A 20,080-nucleotide genomic window follows, 5' to 3' on the forward strand; every position below is an offset into this window, starting at 1 on the left:
ACGCTTCGCCTCGGCGCTGAGTCATGGCGGGGGAGGAAGCGGGGAAGCGGGAGGAGGTGGAGGGCCATCGCCCTCCTCTCTTGCGCGGGCCACAGGTGCAAAAGCACTGAGGCCCCTTCACCTCTGCAAAGATTCCGATAGGCAGCGAGGCGTCCTGGCCATCCCGTTTGCCCCCTCAGCGTTCCCCTTCTGTAAAGCAGGGCTTGTGTCCTCCCTGGAGAAGGGGCTCCCCAGGCGATTAGGGGAAACCCTTAGGCCGCGGCAGCTTACCCATTAATACTTATCCTATCTTTTCCTTATCGGATGACCTTGATTCCGAGCCTGGAACAGCTGCGGCCGCTTGAGCAGACAGGAGTATTTTCGCGGGAAGGGGTGGGGCCCTTGCCTCTCCCCACGTTCTGTTTCCCTGTATGAGCAATGAGAGCGACAAACCTTCCCCTTTCCTCCACCTGGCCCGGCTGGTTCTGCTGCCTTTTCCTGGGCCTCTAATCACCCGTTTCCTTTTTCTTAACACTAATATCCCTAATGGGGGTGGTGTAGGGTGTTGACCTTGGGATGTCCTTGAGCCTGGGACTACCCCAGGGTTAGAGTTGACTGGAAGGAGCACCCTAATGGCAGTGAGGAGAGCCGAGTTCTTAACTCACATATGGCCCCTGTGTTGTGTACATTCAAGCACTGACCTTTCTATCTTTGGCCCTTTTGGATGAGAGGATTGGTCCCTCTGCCCTGTACCTGACCTCTTAATTCTAAAATACTCCGGTTTGGTTTTGCTTCTAGGCAAAGTGACCCGACCCCATGGCAAGGTGCAAGCCAGAAGGGTCCGGCTTCTGCATGACCCACGTGTCAATGGCTCTGGCCTATTCCATTACCCCAGACTCCAGTACACAACCCCACCCTCAGCTGGGCCACACCCAGCAACATACAGAGTTAGGAAAGGTACCAGAGGCTTAGTATAGGAAGCTGGGGACAGAAAATGGCTCAGCGCCTGCCAAGTATGGGGCAGGGGCGGTAGGCACCACAGGTGCCTGGACCTCCAGGCTAGGAACGTTACTGGCTAGGAGACCATGGGAAAGCCCAGCTAACCAGTCCTCCCACACCTGTCTCCTTCACCCAGGAAATCACCACCGAGAACACCATGCCCTACCCATACCCTGCGCTGACTCCGGAGCAGAAGAAGGAGCTCTCTGACATCGCCCATCGCATCGTTGCTCCGGGCAAGGGCATCCTGGCCGCAGATGAGTCCACTGGTAAGAGCAGGCCACGAGCTGAGGAGAGGAGAGTCCAGGTTGGAGGTGACTGGTCAAGTCCCTTATGATTTGATGTTCCCCTCCAGGAAGCATTGCCAAGCGCCTGCAGTCCATTGGAACCGAGAACACAGAGGAGAACCGCCGCTTCTACCGCCAGCTCCTGCTAACCGCCGATGACCGTGTGAACCCCTGCATCGGGGGTGTCATCCTCTTCCATGAGACCCTCTACCAGAAGGCGGATGATGGGCGTCCCTTCCCCCAAGTCATCAAATCTAAGGGTGGTGTTGTGGGCATCAAGGTGAGGGGGCTGGCCCCAAGGGTGTGAGATTTGGGCTGGCTATACAGAAAAAGCAATCCTGAGGAAAGAGTAAATCGGGTGTGGGGGTGATAGACTTTGGTTTAGGAGGTCAGAGACTTGGGTAAAGTCTGCCCAGATTTCCCTCAAAAATAGACAAGAAAAGCTGGAGACAGGTTGTCTGTTTGCATTTTTAAATCCTCCACAATTCTAAGAAGTGTGAATTGTCCCTGTGTTACAGATGAGAAATCAGACCCAGGAAAATGTGTTTTCCTCCCAGTAGTAGGTAGCAGAGCCTTCAACCTCCTAATGCCCAGTTTGGATTAAGTTCTCTGTCAAATATCCATCTGTTGGTTCAAATCCTCCAGATGCTTTGCTGGAGAAGGAGGAACAATCTCCTCCTGTACCAGTCAAATCTGATTTGACGGTACACACACACACAAACACAATAATAAAAAACAGCCATCTGTATCCTGTTGCCAAGGATCAGATACTGTAGCTAAATGAAAACACTTGGGAACCATGAGCTGCTACATGAGCTTTTGAGTAAGGCTGGAGGCAGATTTGGGCTGTTAGAGGGGGAACAGTACTAGACGGCTTTTCCTCTTGTCTTGCCACAGGTAGACAAGGGCGTGGTACCCCTGGCAGGGACTAATGGCGAGACCACCACCCAAGGTGAGAAATGTTTGACTCTCACTTTCCTCTGACCTTGGATGCTGAGGGGGAGGGAGAGCCTCATGCTTCCCTCCCTTGGCCATTCTGACTCCTCTCCCTCCAGGGCTGGATGGACTGTCCGAGCGCTGTGCCCAGTACAAGAAGGACGGAGCTGACTTTGCCAAGTGGCGCTGTGTGCTGAAGATTGGAGAGCACACCCCCTCAGCTCTTGCCATCATGGAAAATGCCAACGTGCTGGCCCGTTATGCCAGCATCTGCCAGCAGGTGGGCCTGCGGGTCCCTGGAGGCCTCTCTCATCTCATTTTGTTCCCAAATGTCGGTTAGCCTGCCATCCATCTGCCAGGTTGCCTGCTTCCCTCATGGCAGCTGTTCTTGTTACCCAGTCAAAAATTGGACAGTAGGCTTGGCCTGGTAACCCCGGTGGGGTTGTCCATAGGGATTGAGATGCTAATCTAGAGGCCACACCTCTCATAAGCTTAGAACCCACCAACTACTTCTCAGGAGAAAGGTGAGCAGTCTCCTTCGATGTAATTCCATCATCTGAAAACCCTCTGAGGGTCAGCTATGAGTAGTTTCCGACTTGGTGGCCTTGCAAAATGAGGAAAGAGCTCCTTTAGGCAGAGAATTTGTGAGGGCGGATCTGGAGGAGTACCTAGCTCCTGCGATCTGCAGAAGGCCTTAAGCCCCAAGGCCGCCGCCTCATGGAGATTAGATCTGGACTGATGGCTGTGGGGCCCTTGGTTGGGAGACTTCACCACTGACCTGTCCCTCATCCACAGAATGGGATTGTGCCCATTGTGGAGCCTGAGATCCTCCCTGATGGTGACCATGACCTGAAGCGCTGTCAGTATGTAACTGAGAAGGTAGGGTGCCTGCTGGGCACTATGGTGGGCTGGACACATGGGCTAGAGACCCTGGGTCTGATCCCTGTTCCTATTCCATCCCACTCTGGTGTCTCTCTGCCCTAGGTGCTGGCTGCTGTCTACAAGGCTCTGAGTGACCACCACATCTACTTGGAAGGCACTTTGCTGAAGCCTAACATGGTAACCCCCGGCCATGCCTGCACACAGAAGTTTTCTCATGAGGAGATTGCCATGGCAACTGTTACAGCACTGCGCCGCACAGTGCCACCCGCTGTTACTGGTGAGGCTGCACACTCATCTCGACAACTGAGAGGCGGATGAATTGTACCCATAATCCTCAGGCTCATGTGGGCCGCCAGGGACTCTTAACAGATACCCTGGGCTCTGACCGCAGCCTCACTCCCCATCTCACTTGTTCTGCAGGGATCACCTTCCTGTCTGGAGGCCAGAGTGAGGAGGAGGCATCCATCAACCTCAATGCCATCAACAAGTGCCCCCTGCTGAAGCCATGGGCCCTGACCTTCTCCTATGGCCGAGCTCTGCAGGCCTCTGCATTGAAGGCCTGGGGTGGGAAGAAGGAGAATCTGAAGGCAGCCCAGGAGGAGTATATCAAGCGAGCCTTGGTGAGGATGTGTGGCAGGAGGTGGGCAGGGTGCCTGGGCATGTGGGATTCTGAAGGCTCTTCTCACACCACCTCCTCTCCCCTCTCAGGCCAACAGCCTCGCCTGCCAAGGAAAGTACACCCCAAGCGGTCAGGCCGGGGCCGCAGCCAGCGAGTCCCTCTTCGTCTCTAACCATGCCTACTAAGTGGAGGTGTTCTAAGGCCACCCCCCTCGACACTCCAGACCCCAGCGCCCTCTTAGACTTAACACTTGAGAAGAAGGGCCTCATCTGGGGCTTCAGGCTGCTCCTTCCCATCACTCTTGCTGCCCTTGTGATATTGGTGTGTGGTGGCGTCTGTTTGCTAACTCCATCACCTTTTCCAACCCACTGCCAATAAACAACTATTTAAGGGGGAAGTCTTTTGTCCTTGTCTGTTGTATGGGGCAAGGGAAGACTTAGCAGGGTGGCAGAGCCCCGGAATGAGGGAGAGGGAAACCCAAAACAACCTTGGTTTTATGTTCTTCCTGGGCAGGAAAAAGATGAGGAACGATCTTCTGTCTTTGTTTCATATTGACCCTACCTCTCAATGGAGAGCTTGTGGAATTTTAGGCTCAGCTCTTTCTGCCAGGGCTCAGTGTATGTGCTGTTTAGACTTTGGGAGGTTTGGGGAACTATAAATTCCAAAAAGGTCCTTGTGACAGAAACCCTCTACTGTCAAATTGACATTTCCTGAGTGCTGTGAGCCAGCCAACAGGAATAGGTGCTCTGAGTACATAATGCTGCTACTAATTCATGCTTAGAGCTATTTTCCGAGATTGTTCTATTAACAGAAACAGGATCATTAATCCATATCCCCTTAATCTACACTTTTGAACTCTTTCCCCATTTTAACCAGATTAGGATCAGCTTAAGTTTTAGGACTGTAGAATGCTTGAGAGGTTTCAATTCTGCAATATCCTCCACAATGCAGATATGTCCGGGTGTCCAGCTCAACTTCCAGGTTAAGAAACTGCTGGTGACTACCACGGTCTATGATACCAGAAAGAATCCTATGTCATACCTTGAACTTTTCTTCAGCCTCTGGGGTGTAGTAATAGGTCTTTGCAGTTGTCAAAGATCCTAACCACAATTAGACCTAGTTGGTCTTGTCACTACCCAAGTTTCCTGCAACTTTTCTCATCTTTTGTTTTTGCTTGTTAGACCATTCTTCCTGTCAGACTCCCTGCATGAGAAAAGTTAACATTTTTCATCTGAAGAATCCTTGCAATACTCATAGAACTGACTTACCTAGAACCTTCTAGGAATTTTTCTGAATTGGTCTTTAACACCCCACATTTGCATTTGTAGCCTGAACTGTCATCGCTAGGGAACATTCAGACTTGGTCCTTACTCATCTGGAAAACACAGGCAGTGATAAAACAAGATCAGTAGAACATGATAAGGACATTCTAAAAAAATTTAGGCTGAAATGGAGATTGCTGAAGGTAAACTATTGGCCTTTAAAACAGAATAGGGAGGCAGAATACTTCAAATGACACTGTGGGAAGTTTGAAATGTCTTAATTTCATGACTGGGGGCGGTGGGGGGGGAGATGGAAGTGAGAGGAGTAATTTGGCATTAAACAGGGCTTTCCTGGATTCAGATCTCAATTTCTTAACCATGCAACCATGAACAAGTTAATCTGTGAGTCAGCTTCCTCTTAAAAGGAATAAAACCTAAAGACTCTAGGAAGCGATTGAGGTGTGTCCAGGGGGACCATTTTGGAATCCCTGAGGCATAAGGGAGAAAAGTGAAATTCTAACTGGAGATCCTCAATGGCCACAAAGTTTCCCCAGCGGAGACATGATCTGGGATTCCTGCAACCACTGAACAAACATAACTATTAAGTGCCAGATACTATCCTAAGCACCCTGGATGCAATGGTGACGTGGGGTAGGCAGGCTAAAACAACGCGTGTAACGTGGAATTACAAGGCCAGCTTCAATTTAGCGGGAACAGCAGGGCACTGTATTTTAATTGCCCTCTCAACGCCAGCCAGCTAAAGCCACAGTGACCTCTGCACGCTGCCAGGCTCTTTGGCTCACCTCCATCCCCGCTTTCAGAGGTGGGGCTAAGGGCGCGGCGCCGGCGGGGGTGTGTATGACGTCACATCCGGCGCGCAGGAGAAGTGGCCTTCCTTTGCTTCCGCGGCGGGGCCGGAAGTAGAAGCGGAGGTGGCGGTGGCCCAAAGCGGAGCGAAGGAGGGAAGCAGGAGCTTTAGAACCGGAACCAGAGTCCCAGCGGCGGTAATAGTCTGAGACCCCTCTAGGCCACCGTCCCCAGCGCGGGACTCGCGGGGTTCGACGGGAGTTAGCGGGGTGCAGGGCCTTGGGACACCGAGGGCCGATGTAAGGGGAGGTGGGGGTGGGGGGCGGGCCGGCCCCAAAACCGAGTTGCCCACCCCACGCGCCTCGCCGGGACACTCTGATCGGCGGGCTGGTCTTCGCCTTTCCCAGGAGACCCCTGTGCGGTGCGGAGGGGGCGGTGGCCCCGGCTCTAACCCGCGCCGGGGGGTGGGCCATGGCGGAGATCAGCGACTTGGACCGGCAGATCGAGCAGCTGCGGCGCTGCGAGCTCATCAAGGAGAGCGAAGTCAAAGCTTTGTGCGCCAAAGCCAGGTGAGCCCAGCTGACACAGCTGAGAACTTCGAGCCTGTCCCATTGTGGAAGTTTTTCCAGAAAAGTTTAGAGTAGTCCCCTTGTCCCTCCAGGAGCCTCTTGGCGGAGATAGACTTAAAGTATTTTGTGTTAAAAAAAATTTTAAAAAAAGGTGTTTTTCCCCCAAAATGGAATAAAAGAAATCTGCAGGAATTAAGATATGTCAGCGACAACTCAGTTTATGTCGGAAAACTGATAAGCCTTCTGAAGGAACTGAACTTTGGGACAGGTCTTGAGTAAGAAAGCAAAGGGTTGCAGCAGGAAAGCCAAAGTCTAGTTTACAAATTTGTTTTCATTCCGGCAACCACACTTGAAGGGGAAGTTAATGGTGACCATATTTGACAGGTGAAGAATCTAATATTTTCTAACCAGCAAGTAAGGGATGGAGTCTGAAGATACTTCTGTTTTATAATGCATGCAGGAGAACTTGGACTTGCTCATGTGCAGTGTGAGAGCCTAAGAAATTGCAGCATATGAACAAGATAAGTTGGGCACTTGATTGAGGGAAGTCCAGCTGTGCGTTCTGTGCAAAGTAGGATTCTGTCAGCACAAGCTGTGGAATATAATGGCTCGAGGTTTGAATCTGAGCTCTTTAACTTACTAGCCGTGAGCTCTCTTGAGACTCAGTTTCCTTATTTTCAAAGCGGGAGTACAGATACCTAATAAGCTATTTGTGAACATTAATTCATTTGGTGCCAGGGATGAGCTGAACATGGTGCTAATATAGGTTCTCAGGTTGTTAGATGTTAAGATTATGTTGGAGGAGGGCAGTGGTCTGACATAATCAAGGGCAGCTCCTAAGAGACCCCAGACTTTGGAAGAGAAGATAATTTGGACAGCTGATGGGAATAGAACCAACCAGTGTGCAAGAGCAAGTGTCCTGAGTAGATTAGGGTTGGGCTGAAGACTAGAGGTGTGTGTAGAGTGAGGAAGTGATTTGCCTGCCTCTTAAAGAACTGGTTGACTATAACTTCTTCCAAGCTGGAGAATTGTGGGAGAAGCCCATCTGAAATTAGAATTTGCTGGATAAACAAACCTATTGCTTTTGGGTCAATTCTGAAAATTAAGACACAGTAGAACTGCCCCATAAAGTTGCCAAGGTGATTTTTTTTTTTTTACAGATGTCAACCGCCCCATCTTTGTCGTCTGCTTAGTGGCTAGTGGGTTCAAAGTCTTTGGTTAGCAGCCAGATACTTAAAAACACTGTACCTTCAGGGGTTACAGCTCACTCACGAGCCTTCTGTTGGTCTCAGAGGCACCCCCTGAGTTTCCAAGATGTTAGTCTTCACGGGAGGAGAGTGCCATCTTTTTCCTGTGGGGCGGCTGTCAGTTTTCAAACTGCCACTCTTTTGGTTAGGTTGTTAGGTGGCAGCGACGGTTCTTAGCGACTCTGAACAGTAGACGGGAACAGTGCACTGTCCTGCGCCCTCCTTTTCCAGCTCTATACTGAGCGGTGTTCCGATGTTGTGTCTAGGATTTTCGAGTGCCTGCTGTTTCAGAAGTGGGTGGCCAGTCCTACTTCATAGTCTGGAAGCTCCGCTGAAAACGGTCCACTATGGGTGACCCTGCTGATCTTTGGAACAGCAGTGGCATCGTTTCCAGCACTACACAAGCCCCCACAGTATGACAGACTTGACGCTCTGATAGAGAAATGGTTAGGAACCCTACACAGTATGAACTCCACCGTCAGGGTCTGTAATTGAGCAACAGGCCCTGTAGTACTTGGCTCCCTTTTGGCAAGACACTTCAGTCCATTTCCTCTCACAGCACCCTATGAGGCTGGGGTCGTGCATATTACTTTGCTGAGGAAAAGCCATGGTTCCTGGAAGCCGAGTGACTTGACCAAGTTCTAGTGAGGAAGCCGCTGTTTTCTGGATCTGTCAGGCGCTTTGCTTGGCTCTGCTCTCCCCAGACAGGGCCCGCATGGGGATGGGGAGTGGCCCAGAGTCCTCCTTCAGTGTGTGGCTCGGACTCCATCATGTTTTGCCACGCCAAGGAAATCTCTGTCCATAGCAGCCTAAACGTGCATTTAGTTGTCTTAGCTCCCTAGTCCTGGCTGGAGTTTTGAGGATCTTAGACAGACAGGTCTGGTGCCTTAGTTTCTAGTGTGTTGCACTCAAGACCCAAAAGCTGTGTTTCTCTGGCTGTTTGAATCCTCTGGTTGAGAACTCATGCGATTTACAGCCTCAGAAACACCATACAGAGTCAGTTGGAACTGAGTTTAATCAAACAGAGCTCTAGTGGTATAGTCCCTGCACTGTTAACCCAAAGGCCATGCCTTTTTGGTGATTAAAACCCAGTGGTAGAAACTGCACTGCAGTCCCAAACATGTGGTTCAAATCCACCAGCTGTTGCACAGGAGGCTAGGTAATCTCTCATGCCATTAAACGCTTCTGCAAACCCGCCAGAGGGTCAGCTCTGCGTCAGTTCTCCTACACAACAGTGGCTCCTTGGGAGAAAGGTGGTCAGTCTCCTCTCATGAAACCCAGTGGAGGGTCTGCTGTGAGTTGGTTCACACTTGAGGGCAGCGAGTCAACAAACAGGTTCTGCCCGGCACTGTTCTCTTTAACCTGGGTTGGTGTGGTGATAGCTGACACTTGAATAGGATACTGTAGTTTTTAGAGCAGCGAAGAAAGTGGGTCTTATTCATTGCCCCTTGCAGCTGCTCTGGAATAGACAAGGCAGGGCTGGGTGTTTGCCGTACTTGACAGACAAGACTAGCCTCCGAGGAGAGAATGTTCTGCTTCAAGTCTTAGAGCTAGGTAGAGGGGTTGCTTTTGTGCTCCGTGGTTGTAGTGGGTTGTGAGTGGCCGTGGGGAGCTCTGGATTGATGAGTGGAAGAGTCCTGCCCCTTTGGAATGGAAATGGACCTAGCAGTACTTGACTGAGGTCTTAGTTGCCACCATTGTGCCAGACCTGTTCTGAAGGATGACCGGTTCTGCCACCTGGCTGTGGCCTGGGATCCCAGTAGGGGTCTAGACTCAGGCAGGTGCTGCTGTGAGTTTCTGATTGTTCAGAACTTATGTGGGCTCCTACCCCCTGAGCCAGAGAGGCCTGCAGCGTCTGCAGAAGTTGCATCTATTTTAATAATTAAAATTCCAAAAGGTCGCAAGGTATGGAATTGGGCATTCTGCATTGGGAATCCTAACTGTGCCCCTGCTGTGAGCAGCAGGACCCTGGCCAGCTCACTCCACCTCCCTGCGGCCCAAATGAGATCCTGCATCTCTAGGGACAGTGTCTAGGGACAGTGTGTGCAGAAGTAAAGGGAGCAGAGCGATGTGCCGCGGATGACAGCACTGGGGTTGGATCTGGGGCCCTGTTCCCTTTGGGCCCAACTGGCACTAAAGAGGGATTTGGCGGAGAGCAGTGGACCTGTGTGTGCTGTCGCTGGGTTTCTGGGTTTGACCTGGGGTCTGGAAGGGGCAGACAGGAATTCTCAGGGAGCTGGGCCTCTTGCGTTCGGTTTATCCACTCTCCAGTTTTGTGACTTGATTTTTGCCACTTTTCTCCCTAAGCCTTGGTTTCTTTGTCTATCAGATGAGGATGAAAAAGCACCTCCCCCAGTCTGTTGGAAAGGTCATTATAAAAGCTGTTGATGTGGAAGGATGGTCATCACAGGATGCAGTACAGGTGGGAGAGCCCGGCTGTTACGGCTTCTCTGACTGCTGCCAGAGTCTTTCCCCGTTCCCAGAGAGCCAGGGCAGACCTCCCCTGTTTTGTCGGTGTCACAGAGAACAAATACCGTGTGGGGTCTAAGTGATGAATTCTCATCCCAGCACTCAGGAAACTCAGTCTAGTGGGAGAAAACCTTGGAGAAAGAGGAGGGCTGGGCAAGTGCCTGCGTCCCTCACGTCAGGAGTCAGACCCTGGAGCTCAGCTGCCCGGGGTTCGCATCCCACCTGTACCGCTCTGGCCACACCAGTCGTCTTTGGGCTTCACTTTTTTCATCTGTGCAGTTGTAGGACCTGCCTCTGAGGGTGATTGCTCACTTGCATGAGTTGTCACTCTTAACATGGTCTTGCTACATGATATGAATGTGGGTGTTCATTCAGCACTGTTCTTCTCAGATAAAATTAGGAAAAGTGGTACTACTGAAGTTGAAGATCCGTACTTTATGCTGGCTGAGGTAGAAGTAGATGGTGTTGTAAAGAGGGATGAAAACTCACTATCTTTAAGTCAGTATTGAACAAATAGGAATCCCTTGGAAGGTGCATGACAACAGCCTTTGTGCCTCCTGGAGAAGGGCCCTGTGATTAGCGGAGCATGGCTGCGGGCTCAACGGGGGACCTGAGGTTGAGGGACCAGTTTGAGGAGAGGATGAGCCTTTTCTGGGAGTTAGTGCTAGATGTGTGAATGGGACCCATGGCTGGGGAGAAAAAATGGCAGCCTGTTGGAAAGGTTTTGAGTTGCTGGAGTAAGAGCTTGGATTTTGAAAGGGTGTGCAGTAGGGAGGCCTGCTCAGCCTGGCCCGGGGAAATTGGAAGCCTCACTCCTGCCCTCTAGAGGTTCAAGGACTACCTCGTGTCCTCCCCTCCTTCAAAAAAAGGTGAGGAATTGGGCTGGGCTGGCCCGGCTGAGGTGACCCTGATCTTCTCCTGTCTCCAGAGAGATCTTAGTGGAGGAGAGCAACGTGCAGAGGGTGGACTCGCCGGTCACCGTGAGTACCCCGTCCCCCCAGAGGCGCGCGGGCGGGCTCCTCAGGGCCACCTCGCATTCCTGGGGACCCGGGAAGTCCCACCTGCCTTCAGGGAATCCCTGCTTTAACAAGTGTATGTTACGGAAACAGTCTTTTATTGTGGTGGGGGATATTCCTGGACAGAGCAGAAGGACTTCTAATTGGGTGAGTGGTTCTATTCCATGTGGTTCTTTGGCTCTGTGCTGATAGCTTATTTTGAGTACCTTGAGGGGAATGGAGCAAGAGGGCTCGAAGTCCTCCAGGAACTGCAAATCCAGGAACTGACTCTCACTTTTGCCTCCAGAACCTTGGGCACTTGGTGTAGGGTGGTGGGTGATTCTAGACCAGGCTGACTTGGGGTGGAAGAATAGATTTTTGACCCTGAAAAGCAGAGGCTTAAATCAGGGGTCTTAATTATCTAGTGCTGTTAAAACAGAGACAGCACAAGTGGGCAGCATTAAGAAACAAGGTATTTTGGCTCAGTTGAAGAGGCTAGAAGTCTGGATTCAGAGTGTTGATTGCTCCTTGGGCTCTGGGGGCAGGTTCTTGTCTCTTCCCAGCTTCTGTTTCCTGATTCATTGTGATCTTCTGTGGTCTGGTACCCGCCTTCCCCCATCTCTGCTGCTTTAACCTTTCAATGATCTGCTCTCTTGTATCTCAAAAGAGATTAAGTCAACCTCCACCAACACTGCCTTCTTAACATGACAGCAAACCCATTCCCAGACGAGATTATAATCACAGATTGAGGCATTAGGACTTAACAGCACATATTTTTGGGGACCACAGTCCACATTGACGAAGTAGGAATCTGAAGCTATGGGTGCTTTCTAAGGTAGTGCCTAGAAGCACAGTTTGGGGCTTTGTGATAAGGGTCAACCCACCTTACTTCCCAGGTTTGTGGTGACATCCATGGGCAATTCTATGACCTCAAGGAGCTTTTCAGAGTGAGTATGAGGGGGGGATCATTGGGTCGAGGGACCAGCGGGTGGTGGGGAGGGTGACCGGAAGATGTTCCAATTAAGAGTAGAGCCTTTACTCTGGTGAATGGAGGGGAGATCAGAGCCCTTTGTGGAGACAGGCCTCAGCTTGACAGGAAGATGGATTTAGAACCAAGTGGAACCTTTTCCTCCCCCCAGGTGGGTGGCGATGTCCCTGAGACCAACTACCTCTTCATGGGGGACTTTGTGGACCGTGGTTTCTACAGCGTTGAGACCTTCCTCCTACTGCTGGCACTTAAGGTGGGAGCCGTGACTGGTCTGCACCCTTGTCACCGCTGTCCTACTCCCACCCCACCCTCGTCTCCCACTGCCACCATCAGCTGTGCTGTCTGCTGGGACTCAGCATGGATGACAAATGTCAAGGCTGCTTTGACTTAGAGGCATCTCATCGAGCCCTTCAAGGATGAAAGTAACAGGGCAACTTTCTTAAAGGGGAATAATACAGGCCCATATTGTTACCAAGTGTGGCATTCAGGCACTGATTATGGCTTGATGCGACCTCTGTTGGTGGGAGAAGTTATAAGGGACCAGGGCCTTGTGTGCAGTCAGGCTCAGGGCGGCAGTGATGCAGGAGTGGGCTGGCAAACCTTGGGTCATTTGGGAGAGGGACCCTGTGCTTATGAAAGGGGCTGAGCTGAGATTCAGCACTGGCTCCGCGGCAACCTGCAGGTTCGCTATCCTGACCGCATCACCCTAATCCGAGGAAACCACGAGAGCCGCCAGATCACCCAGGTGTACGGCTTCTATGACGAGTGTCTGCGCAAGTATGGCTCGGTGACTGTGTGGCGCTACTGCACTGAGATCTTTGACTACCTCAGCCTGTCGGCCATCATCGATGGCAAGGTAGGCCGGCCACAGGAGCCTGTGGGGTTCTGTGCCAGCACAGGTCCTGGGGTTCAGTCGCCCTCCTCTCTCTCTCCCACTCCTATCTCCTAGATCTTCTGTGTGCATGGGGGCCTTTCCCCTTCCATCCAGACCCTGGACCAAATCCGGACAATCGACCGGAAGCAAGAGGTGCCTCATGATGGGCCCATGTGTGACCTGCTCTGGTCCGACCCCGAAGGTGAGCAGACAAGAGAGACAAAGGTTTCAACTCTTAGTAGTTTGACAAGAGACTCAGGGCACTTGAAGGGTCTGTAGGACCAGGTCCATTTGGGGCAGGGTAGGAGCAGAGCTAAGCAGCTCTTCACTGGCTTCTGTGCTTGCGCTGCTCACTGGCTGGACCCCTCCAGTGAGGGGCAGGGGCTCTGTGATCAGGTGCAGGCTGGGGGTGTCTGTCTGGCTCAGAAGGTTGTTGAAGACAGCATCACTGGCTCCCTGCATGGGAAGGGGCCTTAGAACCCGTCAGCAGCTTTATCAGAGGTCAGCCTTCCAGAATGACAGGCTCTGAGAATCCCTCGTTTTGTGGGGTCCCCCTAACTGGTAAAAGGCAGAACTAGAGAATAAAGGCAAGTCTCCTACCTTCCCAGCCTGCTTCCTGGTTTACCTTGGTGGTCTTTGGTGACATTGACCCCATCATAATGAGTGCTTCCTTTCACTGGCATGAGTTTGCCGAATATCTGGGCTCGTGGTTGTGAAGTGGTCCCAGCTGCTGTTACATTCTCCTTTGGAGTTCATCTGCTCTGGCATTTGCAGTCCTGTCTCGTTAAGACCCCCTTGAATAGATACCCAAGCTTTGAGCTCTTGCCTCTACAGTCCTCTGCTTAATCGGGAGAGGTGAGAATGACATTGACCTTGGAGGGGAAGTGGCAACCAGTGACGCCTTGAGAACCCTCTCCTCCGTTTCTGTTTTCCTTTGTTCCAGATACAACAGGATGGGGTGTGAGCCCCCGGGGGGCTGGCTACCTATTTGGCAGTGATGTGGTGGCCCAGTTCAACGCAGCCAATGACATTGACATGATCTGCCGTGCCCACCAACTGGTGATGGAAGGTTACAAGTGGCACTTCAATGAGACGGTGCTGACTGTATGGTCTGCACCCAACTACTGCTACCGGTGAGCCGGCTGGGCCAGGAGGTCAAGGTGGGGGTGATCATAGGCTTACCCACTCCTTACACACCACCCACCTCTTGCTTCCAGCTGTGGGAATGTGGCTGCCATCTTGGAGCTGGATGAACACCTCCAGAAAGATTTCATCATTTTTGAGGCTGCGCCCCAGGAGACGAGGGGCATCCCCTCCAAAAAGCCGGTGGCTGACTACTTCCTGTGACTTCTTTGGCCCCCTGCCCTCCAGTGCCCCTGGCCCTCGGACCACTGTGACTCTGACCTCTCCACCAGAAAGGCAGAGGGTGTCTCCTGCTCTGCCCTCCCTGCATTGGCACCAAGAGGGTGAGGACTTCTCTGGAGAGGCCGGAGTCTTGGCCCCATGCGCCTCTCCTCTCCTCCCAGATTAACCATGACGTTTCCAGTAACTTTCTTTTCTTCTTTCTCTCTTTTTTTGTTGTTTTTAGATAAAAAATTTTGTGGGAAAAACAAAAAAAAAACACAAAAAAAATTCTAATAAAAGAAGAAAAATGATTTTTGGTTGAGCGTCAGGCTTAATTGGGTGGGAGCAGGGACATTAGGACCCTGGCTGGCCCTGAGTTCTGATCTTGTGGGAGTGCTAGGCTCAGGTGCTCCGCTACCCCAAAGCCTGGTCCCCATCCAAACAGAAATGCCCACCACAGGCATCATGCAAGTGTTAAGTGGAGGGCAAGGTGTTCCCAGGCAGAGTCAGAATTTGCCAGACAGCCAGTACTACAAGACTGAGCTTCTCCCATGTACCTGAAGAATACTGAGGCATAGGGGCCAGGAGATTTGTGTGTGCCACTAGAAAATGACAGGTCTAATTGGGACCTGGGTCTCCTGCAAAAGCCTTTGCTCACCCGGCCCCACCCAGCGCAAAACACCATTAGCCCAATATTTCTAGAGCACTGGTGTCTTTCAAGTTTTATTAACAAAAATACTCTGGTCCTGAGAACAAATTGGTATGGCTTGCACTGGGGCAAGGGAGTAGAATGTGCCCAAGCCCTGGGGGTGAGGCCCAGGAGGTGGGGGGGGTGGTGCAGGCCAGTGGCCCCATTTGGCCAAGCAGAGCTTCCATTCACACCAAGGTGAGAGCTGGTAAGGGGAAGCTGGCCCCAGCTGGGCTCCCAGCATCCCTCTTCAGGCTTTGAAGCCAGAGGGGGCTGGGAGTGAAATCAAAGTGTGAAGGGGTAGGAGGCCCAAAGCAGCCATTTGGTGTGTGGAGTGGGGCCAGTGGAAGGGAAGGGGCTGGGGGAAGGGGGACTGGAGGTCTCCCATGGAAGATGGCAGAGGGCCAGCAGTGGCTCAGTACATGGGTTTGGAGCCCACATCCAGGTAACCCCCAGGCCCGGGGTAGGATAGGGGGAAAGGGCCCCCTTGAAGGAAATGTGGGGCAAAAGGTGCTGTGGATGGAGCCACTGGGTACCCTGAGCCCCCAGGCCCGGCCTGCAGCTCTAGGAACGCAGCTGAGTAGGAGGCTGAGCGTCCAGGTCCAGATTCCGGAACCTCAGGGAAGTTGGTCCTGGAGTGGAGAGAGGTCTCAGAACAGAGTGACTCAGCCCAGCCCCACCCTGGGCCCTTGTCTTGCTCACCTGGTTGGCAAAGGACCAGGGGCCCCATGGAAAGCTGCAGGGTGGAGAAGGTAGGCCTCGGCACTGGAGCCACCGCATGGAGGTACTGGGGCCAGGGTAGCTTCCCGGTGTGCCGGGACCTGTTCTGTTTCTGACTCACGGACGTCCCCACCCAGTGTGGAGTCGCAGGGACCACCAGGTGCATCTGGACAGGAAAAAGGGACAAGTTGGGCTGTGGAGGGTCAGTACCGCAGGCCGGACCCCAGCACCACTGGGGCCATACTCACCTCCACTCCCATAGGCTTTTGTGGCTGCTGTCTCTGGGCCCCGAAGTTTCCTCTTTACACGGGCGTCTCGCTCCCTGGAGAAGAATGATGATGATGGTAATGATGATGGTGGTAAGAATACCACTTCCCAGGTGCCAGGCGTTTTGCCCTCCCAGGGACGCTTATCAGGTATGTGCCATTAGACCCATTTTACAGATGAAGGAACTGAAAGCAAGAGAAGGACCAGAAGGTGGCCGACCTGGCTTAAAGCTTTCCAGTAATTTTTTACGGCATTTAGGATCAATCGAGACTCCTTCCCTCCCTGGTCTGACCCCACCGTGTTGCACCTGACCCCCTCTGCTCCATCTATCCTAGCTTTTAGCACCTGTTACATCCAACCTTGGGCCACTGTGTGTCAGGTCATCTTCACCTGCTTGACTCATCGTCAGTTCAAGCATAATTTTCTCAAAAGACATCCTCACTGATCATGGCAATGTCATATCCCCTTGCAGTGGTAGCCTTAGTCACAACACTGTCCACTTCATAGGATGATCTTTTGATGATTATCTGACAGACTACAGCCAGTCCTTGAGGGTATGAGCCAGGTTCTCCAGACTAAAAATCCAAGTCCATACTAAGACCTTTCAACAGTCTGCTTCCGTCTTTATTTTATTTTATTTTAGTTTTTCTCCCCCTACACTTTGATCTAATCTCTGGCTTGCCTCCTTATGCCACTGCAGCCACCCTGTAGGCAAGACTCCTACCTCAGAGCCTTTGCACGTGCTATTCCCACTTCTGGCATGTTTTTCACCAAATGTTTTTCACTAGGCTCCTCCCTTTTGCTTCCGTCAAATCTGGTCACAAATGTCCTCAGTGCAGTCTTTCTAGGCCTTTTAAACTAATGCTTAACCCCAATTTTTTTTTTTCTTCCTTCCCTACTTTATTTTCTTTTCTCTTTAAAATTTTCTCTTAACAGTTACCGGTTTCATGAGGACCAGGGCCTTAGTTTGTTGTATTTATCTCTGTTTCTAGTACTTAGAACTGTGCCTTGCACGTGGCTGTTGTTAAGTAAATATTTGTTGGTTTGGTTTACCACTGTGTTCCCAGCACCCAGCACAGTGCCTGGAACACAGTGGGGTTTGACAGGCAGTCGTGAATGACTGTGCATCAATACCCACCTCTTGCAGTTTCTGCCATTCTCCCGGAAGCCCTTGGCAAAGGGGTTGGCTGCGATCTTCAGCTGTGTGATCTGGGAGTACACAGTCAAGGTCAAAGCTCCTGGCAGCCTTGGGAAAGCACCCCCACCCCCCATGCAGGACCACTCACCCGTGGGTTCTGGTAGGCTGTCACAGAGATAAATGTGGTCTCCAAGAATCGGAAAGAGGCGACACCCCCCCAGTGTTGACTGCAAAGCTGGGCAGCCCTCACCAGATGTATGCGGGGCTGATACTTGTGCATGGAATGCAAGATCAGCTGAGAAGGAAGAAAAGGGGGTGACTCCTGCCCTTGGCCCCAGCCCTGGCCTCCCATCCAGCACCACCCTCAGTCTTTATCCTGGGGTCCCAGCCTGGGCCTCACGTGGCCGTGGGGGTCCAGTGTGCTATTGGTGAGCTTGACTCGGTGAAAGGACACAGGCTGCCGCATCCAGTGGGCACCGGTGGCAGGAGAGTCAGGGTGAATGTAGACGCGGTCAGGCAAGCGGGGTTCTGCCTTGCCACTGGGCTCCCAGCGCCGGCCCTGCCAGCGATAACGGGCCCCGTCCACTGGAACCACATCCAGAAGAAACAGGTAACGGGCCTCAGGGTCCAGGCCAGTGACTGACACTCGGCAAGCAGGGAACATGCGCCTGGACAGGTGGGATGGGAGAGGCCTGGAGCTACCCACTGGCTGGGCTGGACATAGCACCAGGCAAAGGATGGAGAGGCACACACAGTTGGGGCAGAAAGCATCAGTGGAATTAGAACTCAGAAGGCAGAATCTTAGAGCTGGCGGGTTGCTGGTCCCATTTTACAAATGGAGAACTGAAGACAGAATAAGTGGTCTGAACAGGGTGACAATACAGTTTAGTAGCAGAGCCAGGACCCCTGACTGCCAGGCCCTCAAACCTTTGTAGAGGTATGGTGGCACATTTTCTCCTAAAATTGTGCCAGAACTTGCTGGTCCTGGTCTTCTCACTTGCTATTCCAGCCCTAGATTCTGAGGCTGCTGGACAAATTATCTTTTAAAAAAAATGTCCATGCCTTTCACAGAATGGGAGACTCACCACACCAGTGCCTAAATTTATGGCTCAGACACAGAGCCAGGGAAAAGTCACACACTGACTCCATCCTGCCTTTCGTGCTGTTTAAGGGCTGTTGAGTTGGAACTGATTCACAGTTGACTCTCCTGTGGGTTTTCTATAAAATCACACAAGTAGGGAATGTCCATCTTTCTCCCTCAGAGCAGCTGGTGAAATCGAGCTGCCTGCCTTCGGGTTGACAGCACAACTCCTTGGTAGTAATGCATTTGTTTCTACTCTATGTGAGTTGGACTATTAGCCCAAAGACCATGCCTCTCCAGTGATTCAAATCCATCAGCATCTCCCCTGGGACAAAGATGGGCAGTCTCCTCCTGTGACTTAAAGCCTTGGAGATCAAGACCTTGGAGGGTCAGCTGTGAGTTTGTTCCAATTCAGTGGCAATGAGCGAATGAGCAGTGAGTAACCCAGTTTACACACTGACCCCTGACCCTGGCCGAATTTCCCAGCTGTTGGTCTTTGGTCCCTGACCCCATTGTCTGACTCCAGACAGATTAGAACCTTTGCCAGATCACCTAGCCCAGATTGACAACTCTTGCCAGCCCAGATTGACCTCTTAACTCTTGCCACAGACTGTTCCCTAAACACAGCCACAGATTGTGTAAAGATTGACTTTTGCCCCTTGACATAGAGTGTGCCATGACCCAGTCACAGTGCAATCCCTGACCCAGGCCACAGAGCTCGACTGACCTGAGTCAGAGCTCCAACTGTTCCCCGAAGCCGTCACCAGAGACTACCTTTGCAAACTGACCCCCAGCAGGACCAGCCTGGTCGCGATCACCCTCACCTCCCAGCTTTGGTGATGATCATCTCTGTTCCCACGGAGTTGAACTCCTTCCACAGTTCCCGGTTCTCCAGGCTCAGGCTGACGCCAGGAAGTGAGTGAAGGGCCTCTGGGGCTGGAGGGGCTGGCTCAGTGCCCAGTACAGGAGGGAGAGGGGGCAAAGGTGGGGGTGCGGCCAGCGTGCGGGGAGCAGCCTCAATTCCAGGGAGGAAGCAGTCCAGTTTGGGGGCATCCAGATCTGGAGATGAGGGGCATATAAGATGAGCCTAGGACCAGTCTCCCAGGGCCCCTCCACAGGAGTCAGTCCCAAAGCTCACCAGAGTAGCGATAGCCTTCTGCTAAGGCAGGCGGGAAGGTAGAGTCGGCCCCAGGCTGGGGGGGCCCCAGGCGGTAGCTGGTCCCCAGGGAGGGGTACAACTCCCGTGGATGGTACATGGAGTAGTCTAGCCTGGCCTCAGGTCACGCTGCCTAGAATTCCCCCCGTGTTGAGAGATGTCCCCTTTATAGCTGGCTGCTCAGCCCCTTCCAGACCCAAGATCACAGCCCCTCCCCTCTTTGAGGCCCTGGAGTTGGCCTGGGGTGGAGACCCTTAGGGCCTCGAAGGGGTCCACGAAGGGGCCGGATACCTGGGTAACCTCCCCCCTCCCCTTGGCGCCTTCATTAGTCCCGACCCCCTGCTCCCCTCATTACATAATTAACTCCTCGGCCTGATTGATCCCCGGGCTCCGACTGGGGGGCGCATTTTGGCGCTTCCGGCCAGCTGGTCGTAGTTCCCACGGGGTGAGGGCTCACTAGGAATAAACTACTGAGGGGCGGGGCCTGGACCCTCGGCTGGGCATCGACGCCCTGGACTTTTCTGGCAGGTGACACCCCCTTCACTAGGAAGATGGGGTTTGGAAGGAATGTGCTGGATAGATGCAAATTACGCATAAAGCTGGGAACCCCGAGAAGTCCGGAGGTTAGCCCAGACTCTGGGACCCTCCTTGGTTTCCCATTAGGAAACACTCCACCCTTGGACAGAGCTCTCAAGTTTAGAGTCGGGTGCAGCGCTCTAATCTTCAGGTGCTGAAGAACTACATTTCCCAGAAAGCCCAGCGCCGAGGCACAG

General features: G+C 52.4%; 3 protein-coding genes across 4 annotated transcripts; 2 read left to right on the top strand and 1 right to left on the bottom strand.

The window, feature by feature from the left end:
* The first annotated feature begins 795 nt into the window (after positions 1-795).
* Positions 796-4,099, top strand: ALDOA (aldolase A, fructose-bisphosphate). The gene is made up of 9 exons (XM_006896547.1): positions 796-936; positions 1,115-1,247; positions 1,334-1,545; positions 2,163-2,217; positions 2,321-2,481; positions 2,997-3,080; positions 3,186-3,360; positions 3,504-3,703; positions 3,792-4,099. The coding sequence occupies exons 1-9, from the start codon at positions 796-798 to the stop codon at positions 3,885-3,887; spliced, it is 1,257 nt and encodes a 418-aa protein (XP_006896609.1). The 3' UTR covers positions 3,888-4,099.
* Positions 4,100-5,904: 1,805 nt separating this feature from the next.
* Positions 5,905-14,568, top strand: PPP4C (protein phosphatase 4, catalytic subunit). 2 transcript variants are annotated; one of them, XM_006896548.1, is made up of 9 exons: positions 5,905-5,974; positions 6,179-6,340; positions 10,985-11,036; positions 11,948-11,998; positions 12,191-12,292; positions 12,722-12,895; positions 12,989-13,115; positions 13,857-14,046; positions 14,131-14,568. In XM_006896548.1, the coding sequence occupies exons 2-9, from the start codon at positions 6,243-6,245 to the stop codon at positions 14,258-14,260; spliced, it is 924 nt and encodes a 307-aa protein (XP_006896610.1). In that variant the 5' UTR covers positions 5,905-5,974; positions 6,179-6,242; the 3' UTR covers positions 14,261-14,568. The 2 variants fall into 2 exon arrangements, with proteins under 2 accessions (XP_006896610.1, XP_006896611.1); XM_006896549.1 differs by having other exon boundaries at positions 5,905-5,968.
* Positions 14,569-15,360: 792 nt separating this feature from the next.
* TBX6 (T-box 6) lies at positions 15,361-19,407 on the bottom strand. Its single transcript, XM_006896550.1, has 8 exons — positions 19,290-19,407; positions 18,976-19,210; positions 17,471-17,738; positions 17,219-17,365; positions 17,071-17,141; positions 15,914-15,987; positions 15,648-15,831; positions 15,361-15,577 (listed from the first exon to the last, which is right to left on the bottom strand). The coding sequence occupies exons 1-8, from the start codon at positions 19,405-19,407 to the stop codon at positions 15,361-15,363; spliced, it is 1,314 nt and encodes a 437-aa protein (XP_006896612.1).
* Between the last annotated feature and the right edge of the window lie 673 nt (positions 19,408-20,080).

The sequence above is a fragment of the Elephantulus edwardii genome, unplaced genomic scaffold (assembly GCF_000299155.1).
Source record: "Elephantulus edwardii isolate Elephantulus edwardi_28Jun2011 unplaced genomic scaffold, EleEdw1.0 scaffold00186, whole genome shotgun sequence".
NCBI classification, from domain to species: domain Eukaryota; kingdom Metazoa; phylum Chordata; class Mammalia; order Macroscelidea; family Macroscelididae; genus Elephantulus; species Elephantulus edwardii.

Coding starts and splice junctions, on each gene's coding strand:
- ALDOA (XM_006896547.1), top strand. CDS start 796: ATGGCAAGGTGCAAGCCAGAAGGGTCCGGCTTCTGCATGACCCACGTG. Junction 1,248..1,333: donor GGCCGCAGATGAGTCCACTG/GTAAGAGCAGGC, acceptor GTTCCCCTCCAG/GAAGCATTGCCAAGCGCCTG. Junction 3,081..3,185: donor GTCAGTATGTAACTGAGAAG/GTAGGGTGCCTG, acceptor TCTCTGCCCTAG/GTGCTGGCTGCTGTCTACAA.
- PPP4C (XM_006896548.1), top strand. CDS start 6,243: ATGGCGGAGATCAGCGACTTGGACCGGCAGATCGAGCAGCTGCGGCGC. Junction 6,341..10,984: donor GCTTTGTGCGCCAAAGCCAG/GTGAGCCCAGCT, acceptor TCCTGTCTCCAG/AGAGATCTTAGTGGAGGAGA. Junction 12,293..12,721: donor TCCTACTGCTGGCACTTAAG/GTGGGAGCCGTG, acceptor GGCAACCTGCAG/GTTCGCTATCCTGACCGCAT.
- TBX6 (XM_006896550.1), bottom strand. CDS start 19,407: ATGTACCATCCACGGGAGTTGTACCCCTCCCTGGGGACCAGCTACCGC. Junction 17,739..18,975: donor ATCATCACCAAAGCTGGGAG/GTGAGGGTGATC, acceptor CCACCTGTCCAG/GCGCATGTTCCCTGCTTGCC. Junction 15,832..15,913: donor AAAAGCCTATGGGAGTGGAG/GTGAGTATGGCC, acceptor TTTCCTGTCCAG/ATGCACCTGGTGGTCCCTGC.